This window comes from Indicator indicator, chromosome 1 (genome assembly GCF_027791375.1).
Source record: "Indicator indicator isolate 239-I01 chromosome 1, UM_Iind_1.1, whole genome shotgun sequence".
Classification (NCBI taxonomy): Eukaryota; Metazoa; Chordata; class Aves; order Piciformes; family Indicatoridae; genus Indicator; species Indicator indicator.
In genome coordinates this window covers 92,971,946-92,989,589 of record NC_072010.1, presented here as the reverse complement: position 1 = coordinate 92,989,589, position 17,644 = coordinate 92,971,946, and the positions used below count along the sequence as shown (strand labels likewise).

The 17,644-nt window shown below is 46.1% G+C and overlaps 1 protein-coding gene across 1 annotated transcript in view; it reads right to left on the bottom strand.

Annotated features, from left to right (window-relative positions):
* SIDT1 (SID1 transmembrane family member 1) overlaps positions 1–17,644 on the bottom strand; it is a 29,640-nt gene that overhangs the window by 9,423 nt on the left and 2,573 nt on the right. The window contains exons 3-14 of the mRNA XM_054399803.1: positions 17,110–17,211; positions 15,880–15,963; positions 14,621–14,714; positions 13,384–13,455; positions 12,900–12,993; positions 10,730–10,773; positions 5,949–6,020; positions 4,186–4,334; positions 3,518–3,591; positions 2,925–2,991; positions 2,087–2,160; positions 1,351–1,474 (exon numbers count right to left, since the gene is read on the bottom strand). Coding sequence (XP_054255778.1) covers positions 1,351–1,474; positions 2,087–2,160; positions 2,925–2,991; positions 3,518–3,591; positions 4,186–4,334; positions 5,949–6,020; positions 10,730–10,773; positions 12,900–12,993; positions 13,384–13,455; positions 14,621–14,714; positions 15,880–15,963; positions 17,110–17,211 — 1,050 coding nt within the window. The remainder of the gene's footprint in view (positions 1–1,350; positions 1,475–2,086; positions 2,161–2,924; positions 2,992–3,517; positions 3,592–4,185; positions 4,335–5,948; positions 6,021–10,729; positions 10,774–12,899; positions 12,994–13,383; positions 13,456–14,620; positions 14,715–15,879; positions 15,964–17,109; positions 17,212–17,644) is intronic.

Genomic DNA, 17,644 nt, shown 5'->3' with positions numbered 1-17,644 from the left:
TCTTCAGAAGCTGAGGCTGCGTTAACACAGACACGTGGACGCACTGTAAGCAGCCAGATATTGGGGTGTGGCAGTTTTAAGGCTATGCCTTTAATTTTAATTCACAACATTTGAGCAGAAAGGTGAAAGAATGTAAATAAATCACTATTGGGTGTAAGAAAGAGAAATAATGATTATTCTGAACTCTTCCATTGGAGGGAATGGTCTCTGAAGAGTCAGTTCCCAAAACAAAGACTGGGGAGTTCTCTCAGCAATGCCAACAGAGTGTTCTCTGTTTTTCTCTTTTGGCTTTTGACCTTGGCTAAGTTTTCTAACATAATTCTCTTTGCTCCTTGTTTTTTTTTTTTTGCTCCCCTTTGCCTGCTAGCTCTGGGAAGAATGGAGGGGTGGAAAGAGGCAGGGCCCCTCTGGGGCCAGGGGCCTTCGTTGTGTTTTTCTATTAATTGTACATATTTGTAAATGTTGTGAATAGTGTATATTTGTTCATATTTCATTGCATTCCATTGTAGCCTGTAGTTTTTGATCTAGTCTGGTATTGCTAATGTGGGAAGGGAATTTCAGCCCACCATATTACAACAATTAATTTGGTGCCCAATGTGGGGCACCAAATTAGTTGTGATGTGGTGGGTTAAGAAAAATCTCTCCCACACTGACAATAACCAGGCTAACTCAATTTGGAAGCAAATGAGGCTGTATTTTATAAGCTAAACCACAATCTATAATGAAATGCAATGAGTATGTACAAATATACACTATTCACAATATTTACAAATATGTACAATTAACAGAAAAACACAACAAAGCCCCCTGGCCCCAGAGGGGCCCTGCCTCTTTTCTCTGCCTTCCCTAGACCCCCCCAGGCAGAAGGAAAAAGCCAAGAAGCAGAGAAGTTGTTAAACTTTGATTTTCAAGGTCAGTATGCAGGTGTGTGTTATCTTTGAAAAGCAAAAGGCCAGAAGAGAAACACAGACTGTCCAGCAGAGAAACACCAGACAAACTGAACTTTCTTTTGAGAACTGACTCTTAAACATTTCTCTCTCTCCAATGGAAGTGTTTAGAATAATCGTTATTTCTCTCTCTTACACCCAATAGTGATTTATTTACATTCTTTCACCTTTCTGCTTGAACTTTGTGAAGAAAAATTAAAGGCATAGCCTTAAAACCACCACATGGGGTTTGTGTCATAATACATAAGTGTCCCACCTAGACTCTCCTCAGTGGAGGGAAAAAGAGGAGGATTCAGTCTTCCAGCAAGGAAGGCAAATGGAAACCCATTGTGTATCAGTCTGGTTTTCAAGTTCTCCTTTGTTTTCCTCCCTCTGCTCATCCCCATGCATCCATGTTTCATACCAGGGTATAGATATCTTTCATCTCCATGGCCCGACGGTGGAGAATGTTTCTGCGCAACACAATGAGGAGGAAGAGAAAACCCAGCAGCATGTGGCCTACATTGCTGAGGATGTTATTGAAGGCACTGCAGGGAAAAAGGTTTAAAATAAAAGACAGCACAGCAGCAGGATGCTAAACCGTTGATCACAACAAGCTGAATCCATTTTGCTCTCCCCTTCCACCACTTTCCACCTCAGCAACTTCCAAACACTTGCTAATTACACCCTGGATGATGGTTTTAGGATGAGTAGTTCACCTGTCCCAGTAGGCTTAAAACTTCCTCTACAAGATTCCCCAAGGTCAGTCTTTCTCTATAAGACTCCCCAAGGTCTTGGCTTTCTTTGCACTCCCACTTTAGTTCAGAGAAATGCTGCACTGGAAGGATTGATCTGAACATCTTTGCAGAGCTGCTTCTCCTTGGATACAAGTGAAGGCATCCAAAAAAGCACAAGAAGATCTCATTGCTGTGCCATAAGTTTATCAGGGGAACCCAAGTGCCACATGTTCCTAGGTGTATGCACCTCTCTGCAACAGAAAGCCACTGCTGAGTAAAACAGAAAGCTCAAGAGTTCTGAAGTCTCAGTGGTCTTATGACTACAGCTACTGTGAGCTGGCAAGGATAAAATCCTGACCTGAGCACTGCACAAATACTTGGGAGGGATGAGACAATAATGCAGTGACCACAGGGCTCACTCACCTCAGCACTCCAAGGGGATGAGCACACAGAAAGTTATAGTAGCAGATGTCTTGATTGCCTGTCACATTTACTACCTGGACAGAGAGGAGGTGGGAGATCTGATATTAGCAAAGACTCGACGAGGCCCTGGGCAGCCTGGTCTACTTGGGGATGTCCCTGCTGACTGCAGGGAGGTCAGACTAGATGACCTTTGGAGGTCTTTTCCGGTCTGGATCATTCTATGAAATCCTCCCTGTTCTGGGGGGTCTGTTTCATGCAAACACTTCATGTACACAGGGTGTACCAGGACACCTCTAGATCCAGCACTGGCAAAGGGAAGTAATGACATCTTCAAGTGAAACTTTTAAGAGAGGATAAGACATTGCCACAAGACCACAAAGCTGACAACTGTCTTCAGAGACAACATAGTGTGCTCTCAACCCCACTAATAATAGATCTGCTTGCAAATATCTCAGTTAACAGTAGGGCAGTAAGGACAGGGAGAAGGGAAGAGAAATCACTCATCACAGCAAACCCTACTTGCTTTCAGTTCTCTTTTAGAGATAAGAGTATATTCCTCCTGTCTCTAAAACGAAACAGGCCCCAAGTGAGACATCAGAAGAGCAGGAAAACAGCTAGCCCTTCTTCCCAAGCAAGAAAAGCACAGAACTGCAAGCTCAGTGAGCCAAGCCAGCAGCAACACTCAACACATGGTGCAAAGAGTAGCTAAGGTAAATTGCCTCTCAGACAGGGTAGGATATCTGGGTGACCCCAGCCTCACCATGACTATCATCCTCACACAGAGCAAGTTTAAAGGCAAGAGGACCCAAGCACAGGAGAGCCACAGAGCCCAACGCACCGTCTGGTAAGTGATGACAAGCTGGATGACTGGCAGGGCATAAAACACTGCAATGGTGATGATGTTCCTGCAGAAGAAACAGTAACAGCAGTTACACACACCATAAAAACTGGTGCACACCCAGGACAGAACCCCAGTGCTTGTGAAGAAAGGTGTATTCCTCAGTGTTTAAGGGCACAGACCCTGGTCCCCTCTCCTGGAGCTTTGTATCTCTGGTTATGATCTGCTGAAGCAGAAGAACAAATGTGATAATGAAACAGGAGGCAAGTACTAATGGCACAAAGAAAGACAGGATATGGACCAGAAACTTGCGCAGTTGAGTACCAACTTCTCCCCTTAATATGTTCCAGCACACCAGTTATTACCACACATGAAAGCAATTATGCAAACCAGAATCTATTTCCAGGATCATCTGTGCCCTGGTTCACAAATATCCTTGTTTGAGGTTTGTGGTATTTGTACTTACTGGTTGGAACTGGTTCAGAATGTGTAACAGGATCGCTCAAAGAATACAGTCAGGTCTAAAGTGTAGTGCAGAAGGGCATGTGGACAGACTCCACAACCAGAGACTGGGTCCAGAGCTTGGGCCTTACCAGAAATAGATTTTGTATTTTTTGCTGACAATCCTTCGGTCCTTCCTGGACAAGTCTGACAGATAGAGGAACACCTGAAACATCAGTGGGTGGGGAAAGAGGGAAGAAAACAGAAAAGAACTAATGAAGACTACAGAAGCCAGTAGAAGATCTTGATGTATTTGGACAATATGCAGCTTGGTCCTGTTTGGATCATTTTTTTTCTCCACACAGTGACCTTCATTGTGTCCCTCAATTCTATGGGAAATGAGTTCTGCAAAACCCTCTGGCCTCCAGCAATGGCTTTGACATGCCAAGTGGGGCAACAACAGGAGGCAGTTTGAGAACTGCTAGCCTGAAGTCCCCTTGAAGTACATCCACTGCACTCACACTGCTCATAACAGATAACTAACTGCTACTGCATATTATTTTCCCCCTACGCTATTGTCCTTGGGCTTCCTGTAACAACTCTGTGCTCCTTCCTCAACAGTCCCTAATATTAAATCACTCATTTCAGCACCACACTTAGCACAGCAAGAAAACACTTTCTAGACACTTTTAAAAAAGCCACTAAAGCAGCACATGTAGCTTTATTAGAGAGAAGCAGAAACTTAAAATCTTGGCAAGTGACCAGTGATGTTTGTGGCCCAGATGGGTCCATGACCCAGCCTTTCGTCCACCAGCTATACCTTTGTGCGGATGACATTCTTATCACTTTCAATTTCTGGCATGGTGTCAAAGTCGCTCTCCTCCTCCACAGAGCTGTCTGTGTCATAACCAGCTGTCGGCTTGAGCTCAGGGGAAGATAACTGGTGTCCACCACTGGAGCTTGATTCATCTGGAGCAGAGCGAGGAAAAAGAAACAGGGAGAGTAAAGCTAAAACCCACTATGCACAGCAGGAAGAAAACTGCCCCAGAGAGCAGCCATAACATGCTGGGACAAGTCAATAACAGCTATTTCAGAGAACGAGTTTCTTCATGATCATAAACCTTCCTAAAAAGTCTCAAATTATCAGCTAAGACCACTTTCAAGAACCACCTTCCCACCTCTGAAGCATTTTGTTTGTTTGTTCTCCCTCTGCTTTTACGCTATTACTTCTAATCTCTGAAATTTTTTACTCTATACTAACCTGAGCACTGAAATCTGGAAGCCTGACACAAGCAAGAAAGCTCTAATGAAAGCAGCAGGCTGTTCAGGGGTCAGAAACAGGCTGACCTAGTTAATCTCCAGATTTTATATAATCTTTATATAAAAGCTTTTCTAAAAATACCATAGAACAAAAGACAAAGAGGAAGAAAGTTGATTTTTCAAAGCAGGCAAGAGCTTTGCTCCCCTTACATCTACAGTATCAACAGGACTTGCCTGCACTTCCCACAGGCTGACCATGTTCCCAGCAAGCCTATTGCTCATACTGGCATAACCAGAACACAACTTTCTTCCTCACTTCTGAAATGCTTTTAAAGCAATTCCTTGTGAACTGGGGAAAGAAGGTAGGGTGGTGCTGAAGCCCTCAACTATTCCACGCCTTAACTCCTCCTGAATTTTTCCCAGGCCTCACGAAGTATCAGTTCTGTTTCTTCATCAGGCCTTTAGAGACAACACACTTTCACAGTCCAACAGCTGAGTGGTACTGAGCATCAGGACTGGTTTTACACCATACAGTGAGCAAATGCACCCTGAGCAGGACCAAAAATTACATAGAGGTACTCTCCTCTCTCCTTTGAGCAGCTGCCTCACACAGCCCTGGACCTGCACTGCCTCACCCTGCAACCTGGGTCCCCAAGATGTCAAGACTATGCCCAAAAGTCCACAGTACTGAGCTATTCAACACCAATCCCTCCACAGAAGGGAAAACTGGTGTAAGGTGACCAAGAAACTCTGGCAAAGGCAGGCATTTCCCATCATCTCAGATTAGCAGGACCTTTGTGAGGTTTTCCTCCTCTGTTGCCAGGGCATGATTCACCTGTTGACAGCATCACATTATTTCTCCCCTAATGAAACCTCTGGACCAAAAGAAGCTCCAATTCTGTCCTGCCTTGTAGCACATAATCCTTCAGTGACAGGCATGCTTTGTTCTAAAGGCAGGCTTGATGAGCTAATGAAACTCTTAGAAGCTTGGTTGAAAGGAACCTTTACCAGTCCCTAGTCAACCTCCTGCCTGACGTATCACTGTCATCAACATTTACCAGGTGACTGTGGCTTCATCTAGAAGAAACAAACATATCCAATGACAGATACTCTCTGTGCACCTCTTCCAGAGGTGTGCCACCTCTCTGATGTAGATGTTCTGCCCTAAAGCGTGACCTAAACCTCCCAAGCTGCATTTTTTTTTAAGTACTTAGAAGCTGCTACTAAAGCAGCTTATAGCTTTATTCCCTTCTGGCTTTAAAGTGCTTTCCTCTGTCCCAGGCAGGACATTTCCTGTGCCCCCATTTCTGGAAGATACTGTACCAATAGCACCATAGCTGCTTCCCTCAGGGGTGCTGGCTGTGATGGGGTGAGAAGAAGTCACAAGCCCAGATCCTGAAACAGAAACAGACCCAAAAGAGACAGTGAGTTGCATGTCAGTGCTTCAAAATACATCTCAGATATGAATACAGACAGCTTGAAGAGTTGGAGGGGCTCTTCTCCAGCATTTCTCCAAACAGATGGCAGTCTCCCTCTAGAGCATTGCACATGAAAAGAGAAAACCTTGCTTTGAAACGTGAAGCAAACCGTTTCACTTCAGCGCTTCCCCACCCCTCCACCAGGGTGCTGGTTCCACTCACAAAACCCTGAGCCTCCCTCCAGCACACCCTTTAGAGATCACATTATGGGGCTACAAGATCTGGCAAATTCTAGTGCAAGTCTCATGATATTCAGAACAGCCTTCTGAAGTTCCAACTCCTCTCCTTCCCCTCCTCATGCACTGATCTGTTCAAACACCGTACCTACAGCTATCCTCTAACGAGTCATAGACAGCCTTTGGCAAGGCAGCTGCCACACAATTTTAACCAAGCAAGGAGGAAGCAGAGAACGCTCCATGCAAAAAGTGGTGATCATCTTGTGCTTATGACAAGAAGGGCAAGCCTTTGAGGGCTAGGAAGACCTTGCCTTCTGCTCACACACCTGAAGCGAGGAGGGCTGCACCTCCCAGTCAGATTGCACTGGACCTTTCCTCTCCTGTCTCCACATTAGCTTCTTTTGCTTCTGGAGAGTTGGGCAGAAAGGAGCCTAATGAAATTCAACAAGGACAAGTGCAGAGTCCTGCACCTGGGAAAGAGTAACTCCATGTACCTGTACAGGTTGGCAGTTGACCTGCTGAAAAAAATACCTCTGTGGAGAGAGACCTGGAAGTCCTGGTGGACACTAAGTTGACCAGAAGACAGGAAATGTGGCCTTGCAGCCAGGGTTGCCAACGGTATCCTGGGGTGCATTAAGAAGAATGTGACCAGCAGGCCAAGGCAGGTTCTCCTGCCCTTCTAATCAGCCATAGCGAGGCCTCCTTTGGAGTTTTGTGTCCAGTTCTCAGCTCCCCAGTTCAAGAGAGACAGGGAACTACTGGAGAGAGTCTAATAGTGGGCTATGAGGATGATTAAGAGAATAGAACATCTCTCTTCCAAGGAAAGGCTGAGAGACCTAGGGCTGCTTAGCTTAGAGGAAAGAAGGCTGAGAGGGGTTTTATAATCCATGTTTACAAATACCTTAAGGGTGGGGCTTAAGAAGATGGGGCCAATCTTTTCACTGGTCCCCAGTGGTAGGAGGGGTAACAGGCACAAACTGGAACACAAGAAGTTCTGCCTCAACTTGAAGAGAGCCTTCCTTCCTGTAAAGGTGCTGGAGCCCTGGACCAGGCTGCATAGAGGTTGTAGAGTCTCCTTCTCTGCAGATTTTCAAAACCCACATGGATGTGTTCCTGTGCAACCTGCCCCAGGTGAACCTGCTTTAGCAGCATGGTTGGACTAGATACGAACATAGCAAGACCCATAACCAGATGAATTCTCTCATGCCTGTCAAACAACCATCTCCCCAAAAAGGAAGGAAACCAGAGCAGCAGGATCAAGACCAGGTCTTAGTGGTGACAAACAGCAAGACGGGTTTAGCTGCTTGTAAAGCCTCATTCTTGCAACATCATGTGGCCAATCAGTAGCAAAGGGATACAGGATAAGGCACAGTAAAGCCAAGCAAATTTCCTGCAGCCTGGCAATGGCCAAGCTGCATTTCTGGCTTCCCAGTACTTGACCTGTCCCACACTGTAAGGCACAGGCAGACTCCTCTCTCCAGCTTGCAATCCTGGGCATTTCTGTAACACCTTACATAGGTTTTTATACCGTTTCCTTTAGCCACATACGTAAAAAACCCCCTAACTTTTCCCTGCTTGAGTCAAATTGGACTTGAAACATTAAATGCCATTACTGCTTTCCCTTGACATATTCACTTTGCTTGTTGGCCTGTGGAGTAAGAAGCAATCTCCTTTTCAGCTTCTCTGCAGTCTTGCTCCACCCCTCTAATAGGATAACAAACAGCTCAATCTTCTCTCCCAAGTAACCAGAGAAAGATTTAAATCTGGACAAAGCAGGGACACCAGGGAGAAAAGGTGCTTTGCCCTGTCCCTCACAACCACTTCAGTTCCAGCTCATCCACTGATTTCTGCCCCACTTCCCAGTGAGTCAGCAAAGTAAATATACCACAATAGGTGTGGTTCCTCCAGCTATTACCTCCACCTGATAACGATGATGTGGAATGGGACATGTGACATGGGATTTTAAAAAAGTAACCACAGAAATTTGGTGTAAGACAGGTGACAGGAGCAGAAAGTGATACGGAGTTGAAGGATGTTCAGAGACAAAGTGCAGGGATAGATTGCGCAGCAAGTTCATCCACACTTTCTTGGCAGGGAAGAGGAAAGGAAACAGGAGTGATGGAGAAGGCAAGACTCAGTTGTTCTTTGGAGGAAGAGAAATTCTAGTGGGTGGGAAGTGGGGGGGGGGGGAAGCCAGCATGCCCTAGGTGATCTGGATAGGGAAGATGCCAATTATCCTTTTATAGGCATTAGTCAGACACACACCCTGAAGAGACACAATAGAGAAAGGAACAGCATGTGAGTAGGATTTGGCTCCTCCTCAGAGGAAAGGATGTGGAATGTGAAGGTGGGTGAGAGTACAAGGGAGAGGACAGGTCACAGAAGGAGCAAGTGCCTCTGGGAGGAGCCCTGTAAACTGTGAAAGAACTGTGCTCCTCTGTTCTTTCACAGTGATGCTGTTCAGCAATCCTTCCTACCCAGGAACCTCATGGAATTCAAGAGCAAGCATAGAGATCTACACCTGGGAAAGAATAACCTCATGCACCAGTACCAGTTAGGGGTGGATCTGCTGTAAAGCTGCTCCGCAGCGAAAGACCTGGAAGCAAGCTGACCATAAGACAGCAATGCACTCTTGTGGCCAAGAAGGCCAAAGGTATCCTGGGGTGCATCAAGCAGGTCAAGGGATGTTCTCCTGCCCCTCTACTCAGCCCTAGTGAGGCCGCACCTGGAGTCTTGTGTCCAGTTCTGAGCTCCCCAGTTCAAGAGACAGGGAACTGCTGAAGGGAGTTCCACAGGGCCACAAAAATGGTAAGGGGACTGGAGCATCTCCTAGTAGAAGAGGCTGAGAGAGCTAGGGCTGTTTAGTCTGGAAAAGAGAAGGCTTTTCTGGAGACTCTGAAAACCTGCCTAGATGTGTTCCTGTGCAGCCAGCCCTAGGTGAACCTATTTTAGCAGCACAGTTGAACTGGGTGATCTCCAACCCCTACCATTCTGTGATTCTCTGCTCTCCAGGTCTATATCAAGCACAGCATCTGTGCCCTGCAGCATCTTTGGAAACTTTCCAAGCCCTAGAGTTTAACTTCTACATTTCCCAGGGCAATGTGGAAAAACAGCTTGCAAGCTGCCTTTACCACAAGAACTCTCAGCTGCAGCACAAACAACTTCTTGGGGCTTCTCTTCTCACTTGACTGAGACTGTGCCTCCTTGCCTTACACAGTGATCCCTTGTCACCACCATGGATCTCTTCCAGGGCCTTGGCCAAGTCCCTTCAGCTTTCCCAAACTCCAACACACAGGCCCTTCCTATTCCTCTGGTACCCTAAGACCTGCTGCTGTCTTACCGCTGGATCTATACCAAGAGACTTAAAATAAGAATATTTTAAAGCATATTTTTACAGTCCCCTGATCATTTGGTTGTGAAGAAAGCCTTTCATACATATTCCACATAGAGGGATGCACATGTGTATCTTAGTGGCTGAAGAAGCCACTCTGAGAATCCAGATGTCCCCAGATTCTCAGCAGAAATATTAACCCAAGTAATGCCAAGTCAGAGTGAAGTTCCACTGCAGAGCACTTAACCATAGCTCACTTAATACTAGTATGCTTATCTGGTGGCATGTAGCAGATCAGAGAGGCTGAAGAAGATGGAGATTAAAAAAAGGGAACACACCAAGAACTTTTCAGTGCTGCCCAAACATAACACGTCCCCTTTCCCCAAGAGAGGTACAAATGATGATGCCTTTATCCTCAGACCAATGCTTTGAACTACTTTGCAGAAACTGAATATTTAAACAAAAATCAAACAGCCAGCCTCCCACACTTTTCCAGAAGTCAAACCTTCCCAGTGTCCCACCTCCATCCACACAGCAAAAACCTTCCATCCTTCACTGGTGGCCTCTTAGGTGCAGCTATGTTTTTATAATGCAGAAATCTGTGGCACATTGAAACGTGGGCACAGCATAAGGTGAACTGAACCCAATACCCAAGTAAACAAAACAAAACACCACTACCTAGCTGTATTAGTCATTCATTCACTTGTAGTCTGCAACTCACAGTTAAAAGCAAATTAAAATTTAGATTAAAATATTAGAGACCCCATGCTTAAACCAGACAGGAGATCTTAAAGTGCCTTGCTTAGAAATGAACAGACTTGGCATCAGGAACATTAGTCTGTAGCCAAGTCTAGTCTCGCCCTTCCTCCACTCCTCTAAAAGGCAGCTCTTCAGGGCAGGGGTCAGGATTACATTCAGGGGAGCTTGCTTCAAATGCCCTTGTGTGAGTGAAGAGAGGAAGCTCTAACATATTTCTTCAGCACCAGAAACCATGTAGTACATGTGCAGGGAAGAAGGCTTGAAGGGACACAAGGTACTTGACTGACAGCCTAGCCTTTGCCTGGCCTGGGATCTGTGATGGCCGTGTAAAGCTGTCACATAGCAGAAAAATGACCTTACCATCCTCAGGACTCAATCTCCCAGCTGAAGCCTTCCTCTGAACCCTGAAAAAAGAACAGGCAGCACCAGTGAAATAACCTACAAACACCATGACCTGCCAGCCATGGCAGGATTTTCTTGGGCACAAATAAGTAAATACAGTGCAAGCTCCAACCAAACAAACCCAACACAAAGTACAAAAGAAACAAACAAACCAACAACAAAACAATAAAAATATTGTTTGGACTAGACACGGCTCACCCACAACTGCTTGCCGTCTACCTCTCTGATTTCCAAAACAGAGGGATTTTTACCCTAGGAAGTGCCCACACAGGATGACCAGTTGTACGACCGTCCCATCCTACACTGCCCAGGCTGTTGAGAGAGAATTCCTAATCCAGCTCCCTCGCTCAGGCATCAAGTGCATAAGAATCTACCGGAAAAGCAGCAGGAGCTAGAGGCACACATCAGCGCAATGCTTCAGAAGCCAGGACCACATCCTTCAACACAGGTGCTGAGCAGAGGAGCACAAGAACACCATCCATCCACCACCTTAAGAGCACCTGCCCACTGCCCCATCAAGGCTCTCATCCTGCACTGTTACCCCCTGCAGGGGCAAATCTCATCTCCCTTTTAGGCATGGTAGCTGTGCCCAAGTTCACCTCAGATACAGATATTCTCAACATAAGCCCAGGCACCAAGGGCCAGGACAGAGGAGTCAGGTCAGGCAAGAAACCAGCACTCTTGGGACTCCAAGGCTCTGTTTGGGTCACTGCCATTTATTATGGTATTTGGTTCAGTCCTCTGGGAAGTACCTTGGCTCCCCAGTGCTCTGGTACCCCATATCCCAGACTGGCCCCATGACAATTACCACCCAGTGTCCAGGAAGGAATCCCAGAGCTGGGGCACTACAAAAGCTGTAGGGCAGAGCCTTAAGTTTTCATCACTGTCATGACAGCCACAGCAAAGAAAGAAAATATTTTCTGGCTGATGGTCAGTAGAAGCATACTGAGTAATCATAGACGACTTTGGCTGCTCTGTTCAATGCTTGCCACCACACCTGCCCTAAATGGCTCAACAACAGAGTTCAGAGGGTCATCATTAGTGGCACAGAGTCAACTTGGAGGCCTGTGGCAAGTGGTGTCCCCCAAGGATTGGTACTGGGTCCAAGTTTTGTTCAATATCTTTTTATGAACAACCTGGATGAGAGGATTGAGAGTACCCTCAGCAAGTTCATTGATGATACAAAACTGGGGGGGTTGGCTGACACCCCATCAGGCTGTGCAGCCATCCAACATGACCTGGACAGGCTGGAGAGCTGGGTGCAGGCAAACCACATAGAGTTGAATAAGGACAAGTGAAGGGTCCTACATCTGGGGAGGAACAGCAACATGCACCAGTACAGGTTAGGGGCTGCCCTACTGGAAAGCAGCTCCACAGAGAAAGACCTCGGAGTGCTGGTGGACAACAAGTTCTCCATGGAACAACAATGTGCTCTTGTGGTCAAGAGAGCCAATGGTATCCTGGGATGCATTAAGAAAGGTGTGTCCAGCAGGTCTAGGGAAGTTCTTTTACCTCTCTACTCTGCCCTGGTGAGACAACAACTGGAATACTGCCTCCAGATTTTGGTTCCCCAGTTCAAGAAAGACAGAGAACTACTGGAGAGAATCCCACAGAGAGCCACGAGGATGATCAGGGGATTTGAGCATCTCCCCTATGAAGAGAGACAGAGACCTGGGGCTGTTTAGTTTTGAGAAGAGAAAACTGAGAGGGGATCTGATCAATGTGTATAAATATCTGAGGGGTGGGTGTCAAGTTGAGGGGGCCAGGCTCTTTTCAGTGGTTCACAGTGATAAGACAAGGAACAACAGGTTCAAACTTGAACATAGAAGATTTCACCTCAACATGAGGAGAAACTTCTTTACAGTGAGGGTGACAGAGCACTGGAACAGGCTGCCCAGGGGGGTTGTGGAGTCTCCTTCTCTGGAGACTTTCAAATCCCATCTGGATGCATTCCTGTGCTGACTACCCTAAGTGATCCTGCTCTGGCTGGGGGGTTGGGCCGGATGATCTCTCGAGGTCCCTTCCAGCCTCTGATACACTGTGATACTGTGAAATGTAGTGTGGAGTGAGGCATCTCTGAGGATTATGAGGAACAAAAATGCTGTCCCTATAAAACCCCTGAACTCACCTGATGTAGTGCACAAAAGCAACAACCATCGAGCCCAGGTAAAAGGAGAGGAAACTCAGGAAGCTGAAGAACATGGCTTGGACATACACAGACTCTGAGGAAAGAGAAGGCATCAGTCAGCTCAGAGAGCAAGGATAGCTCCTCTCAGAGCCAGCACTCCTGTCTTGCTCTTGCTAACACAATCTAGTGACAACACCCAGCCCCAAACATCTCTTCAAAACTTAGCTGCTTTCTTCAAGAGGAATTGCCAGAACCTGCTGCAATGTCTTCCCCCATTTCTTTCACCCCCAGTGCTAGCTGGTGTGCCCATGAGACCACTGTGTGTCACACAGCACCTCCTGGAAGGGACTCCAGTTGGTTTTGACTCCTTTGCTAGTGCTTTCTGCACCATCCCACCAGAGGGCTTCCGGCCCAGCCATACCCTGTTATGCAAAAGTGCCAAGCTCCCCTGTAAAGTTGCATTGTTCTGCCCCAAAACACTGACTTTTGATAGAAGGCACAATTGTCACTTGAAGGTTCTTCATCCGCTGCAGGTTCCAGGTGCGATTGACATTCCCTGTGAAATGCAAGGGGTACAGCAAATACAAAAGCAATCAAACATGAATGAACTCCGGCCCTGTTCTTACTTCCCTGCACTTGCAAAAACACTAGAGCCTGGCTTTTCTCTATAATCTGTCTGTGGTTTTGCTCCAGACCTTTCTTAGACTTGTCAACATACAGCTTTTGCCATAGGCTCCCCCCTCCTTCCCATCCACAACCTGTGTTTCAGACTAGAAATTCCTGCTCGACCCTCTGTACATTAAGTCTGAATGCCTGAATCTCAATGGCATCTCATTCCCTATTTATCTAGCCTCCAATAGGCAGTTTCTCTCATTGGAGATACTAGGACTCCATTTGTGCCTTTGGCCAAAGCTCTGCTGGAAAAACACTTCCATGCAGGGTTGCTAGCAAATTGCTGTATTTCACCAAGGCTCAGCACACCCTGCTAGTACAGCTCTACTGATAGCTTTAGAATAACAGAAAGACAAAAGATGACAATTCTCTTTTTTTTTTAGGGGAGAAGTTCAAGAGCCCACTATATCTGTTGGTTGCAGCCCTGCTTCTCCTACAGGGAGGAACACATTCAGCTTTGAGGACAGGAATATCCCCACTCCAGGTGCAGCTACAATATGAGTGGTGGAAGCTCTGCATTTACCACTGTCCTTGAAGTACAGAGTGTTTTCTGGCTGGGAACAGCACTATGAACAATTCTCTTGTACAATTATTCTCCCCAAATTATTATTTTTCCTGTTCTCCCGAGTTCAGGGCTGTCATAAATCCCAAGACAGCAGTGGGAGAAGATGCTACCTGCAGGAACTGCTATTTGGGTCTCCACGCAGGCAGGAGAATATAGCAGTACTGGGAAAAAAGGCCCAAAGTAAACCACCAACCAAAAAGCTGTAAACAGCATTACCTGGATGTCTCCAGTATCTACCAAACCACCAATGACTCCTCCAAAAAGCCAGCAAGCCAGATGCTGTACTAGCCCACTACCTCCTAGATCAGTCAAAGACTTTTAATCTATCTGACAATATAAAATTTCTACTTCACTTTCTCACAGCTCCCTGGGTAAGCCAGAGCTATACAACCACCCCATGCTATCCCACAGGAAGATCTCAAAGAACCCCTGCTGCTTCATCACCCAGACACAGCAACCAAATCCACCTCCCAGCACAACTTACCATGCATGGAAGAAGGCACAGAACCACCACAGGCATAATCCTCTGGCTTGATGACAAACACAACAAAGAACTGCTCACCTGGAAAATCCTTTCTCTGCATGGAAGGATGGAAGAAGATAAAAAAAAAAAAACAAACAAAAAAACATGAGATATGAAGAAGACTCTCCCTCAAGAGGCAGCGCTTCAAAGGACAGAGATCAGGTTTTAGTTGCTATACAGGTATTAGACTCAGACCTGCCTGTTCTGGACAGAGCTGGGCTTCTGATGATGCTCTCATCATCCTTGCTGACAATAAGATGAGTTCATAGCTATGTAGTACAGCAGCACCTCAGTACAAGCAAACCAATGCTACTGCGTTTATTTATTTACTTTAATTACTGCAAACCATCTACCTAAGCTTTGCTTACTACAAAGGCCCTGCTACCACCAGTCAGTGGTAGAACAGCCAAAGTTCCAAGGGAAGGCACCTGGCTGCAGCCATTCTGATCTAGAGTCTCAGCACCAAGACATAACAGACCTACCTAAGCAAACATAAGCAGTTATAGTAAAGGTAACATTGCTTCTTCCATTTATAGAATCATAGAATCATTTTGGTTGGACAAGAGCTCTAAGATCATCAAGTCCAACCATTATCTAACTCTACCAAGTCTGATGCTAAACCATGTCCCTCAGCATCACATTTCTGTGTATTTTAAACACCTCCAGGGATGCAGATTCAACCACCATCCTGGGGAGGCCATTTACTCTCCTCCTATCACTTGTCACTAAAAGAAGAGACCCACCCTCACCTCACTACAACCTCCTTTTAGGTAGTTGTGGAGTGAGAAGGTCTCACCTCAGCTTCATTTTCTCCAGACTAAAGAATACCAGTTCCCTCAGCTGCTCCTCACAACACCTGTTTTCCAGACCCTCACCAGCTTTGTTGCCCTTCTCTGGACCTGCTCCAGGACCTCAATGCCTTTCTGGAAGTGAGGGCCCCGAAATAATCCAGTACTCAAGGTGTGGCCTCATCATTGCTGCATACAGGGGCTGATTCAATAAAAACAAAGGCTCACATCCATACCAGAATCAACAAAACATAGGAGAAGCCACAGACCAAAAATAAACAAACAAATGAAAACCCAAAACAAAACCAAGACACGAACACCAAACAAAAAAACAAACCCAGAACAAAACCCCAACACCCCCCACCCCCAAAAAAACCAAACCCCTCACCAACCAAAAACCCAAAAGCACTGCAACATACATCATCATCTCACCTGCACTGTTATGGCTGCCTGCTTAGTCATAGATTGGTAAACGCCATTGAACTCCACGTTGTGGTCCAGGTCATACACTGGGCACTAAAACAGACACAACTAAGGGTTAAACCAAAAATCCAAACTAATTTCAAAGGGAGAAAGGGGGAGAACAGACAGTGCAGAACTGCAGGAAAAGGCTCTGCTGGACTGTCAAAGTGAACAAAACAACCAAGACACATTCAAAAGTTAGAAGAGCTGCTCTGAAGACATCAGTTGTCACCTACATTCACTGCTGATCTTGGCATTCTCAACTGGTCTGCAGTTTAATCCCAGAAGAGGATTCAACCAAACTGATCACTCCACCATTCCCACAGGGCAGGGTATACCCTCAGCTGAACACTGGCTATGCCACACTTCGCAGTGCTTGCCCTCATCTTATTCTTTTCCACTGTTCTTACTACATGATAGGCTGAAAATTGCCTGTCCATCCCTCCTCCTGCCCTTCTACCATTCTAACACAGGAATGGGGGCAGGAGTTGATGTTACTCTCATCCCAGGTATCAAAGGCAGCTGCCTGGACTTCAGAGCCAGCAACCAAGGCATCTTGCACCTCTGCCACCATCTTGCTGCTCCCACACTGCAGTTCCCTGTATCATTAGGGGAGGTGGGAAAGGAGAATAAATATGAGGCTATTTTCCAGCTGCAAGCAACAGCCAACTTCCAATGACAAGGAACAGCTGTTCTTCCCTTTCAAGGAAAAGGGATCAGTAATTGCATGGAGAGGAAATCAAATTGGAAAGGAGGAGAGACCTCATGTCTGGACATCAGAAGCTTCCCATGCTAGCTTGAACAAGATGAGAGTCAAGGGAATGGCACTGTCCCCTCCTTCATCCACCAGCAGTGTGCCACCACTTGGTGAAGAGACAGAATCATGTCACAAGGTTAAGAGGGTGCTAAGCCTCATAAGGGGAGCACAACAAATGCCCTATGGACAGGCTGGAGAAGAACAGCTTGTTCACCTTTTTGCAACAAAATTCTCTGTACAAGATGCTTGAACTCAGCATCTTCAACTTTACCTCCTTCCCACAGAATTTTCATTCTTCTTTCAGGGGTTCCCTTTACCACCACTACACTAGGGTGAAACACTTCCTAGGCCTTTTCTCTCTGTACTAGGGCACAGACCTTCTCCCAGCAGCAGGACACAAAGCTTCAGGAGGCACCTCCTCACCCTGCTATATTCAGACTTACCACAATATCCTGGACGGAGACAACTGAGCATGGGTAGACTGCATCAGACACCACTTTAATGATGACTGAATCAACATCCTCAGGAAATTTGTACAGAAAATACTGCAGAGAAAGCAGAGTGCTGAGAGTTATGGTCCAGAAATCATCCCTGACACTAGTTTCAGAGTCTCCCTAAGGTACTTAAAACAATCCAAGCTGGGCTTTGGGGCTGGATGTGGAAGGCTTTCACAAAAATTCACATTTCAAACATTAGGACCTTACACTACAGAAGAGCAGATGAAATACATACAGACAACTCTTCCTGTTGCACAGCATACTTGTTAGACATGGAAATCTTCAGCAGGTAAATTACCAAGCAAGATACAGCATAGCTTCTGCTCCCCATAAGCTTTTTTCCACTTGGTCAAGCTAAAGTGACTTATTTTAATACCCGGCTCCATTTTACATTGTTATAAGAAGTTTCCAGATGTTTTCACACTGCTTGCTGCACTTTACATATGGAACATACCACAGAGTTTATCTCAGATGGGTTGCT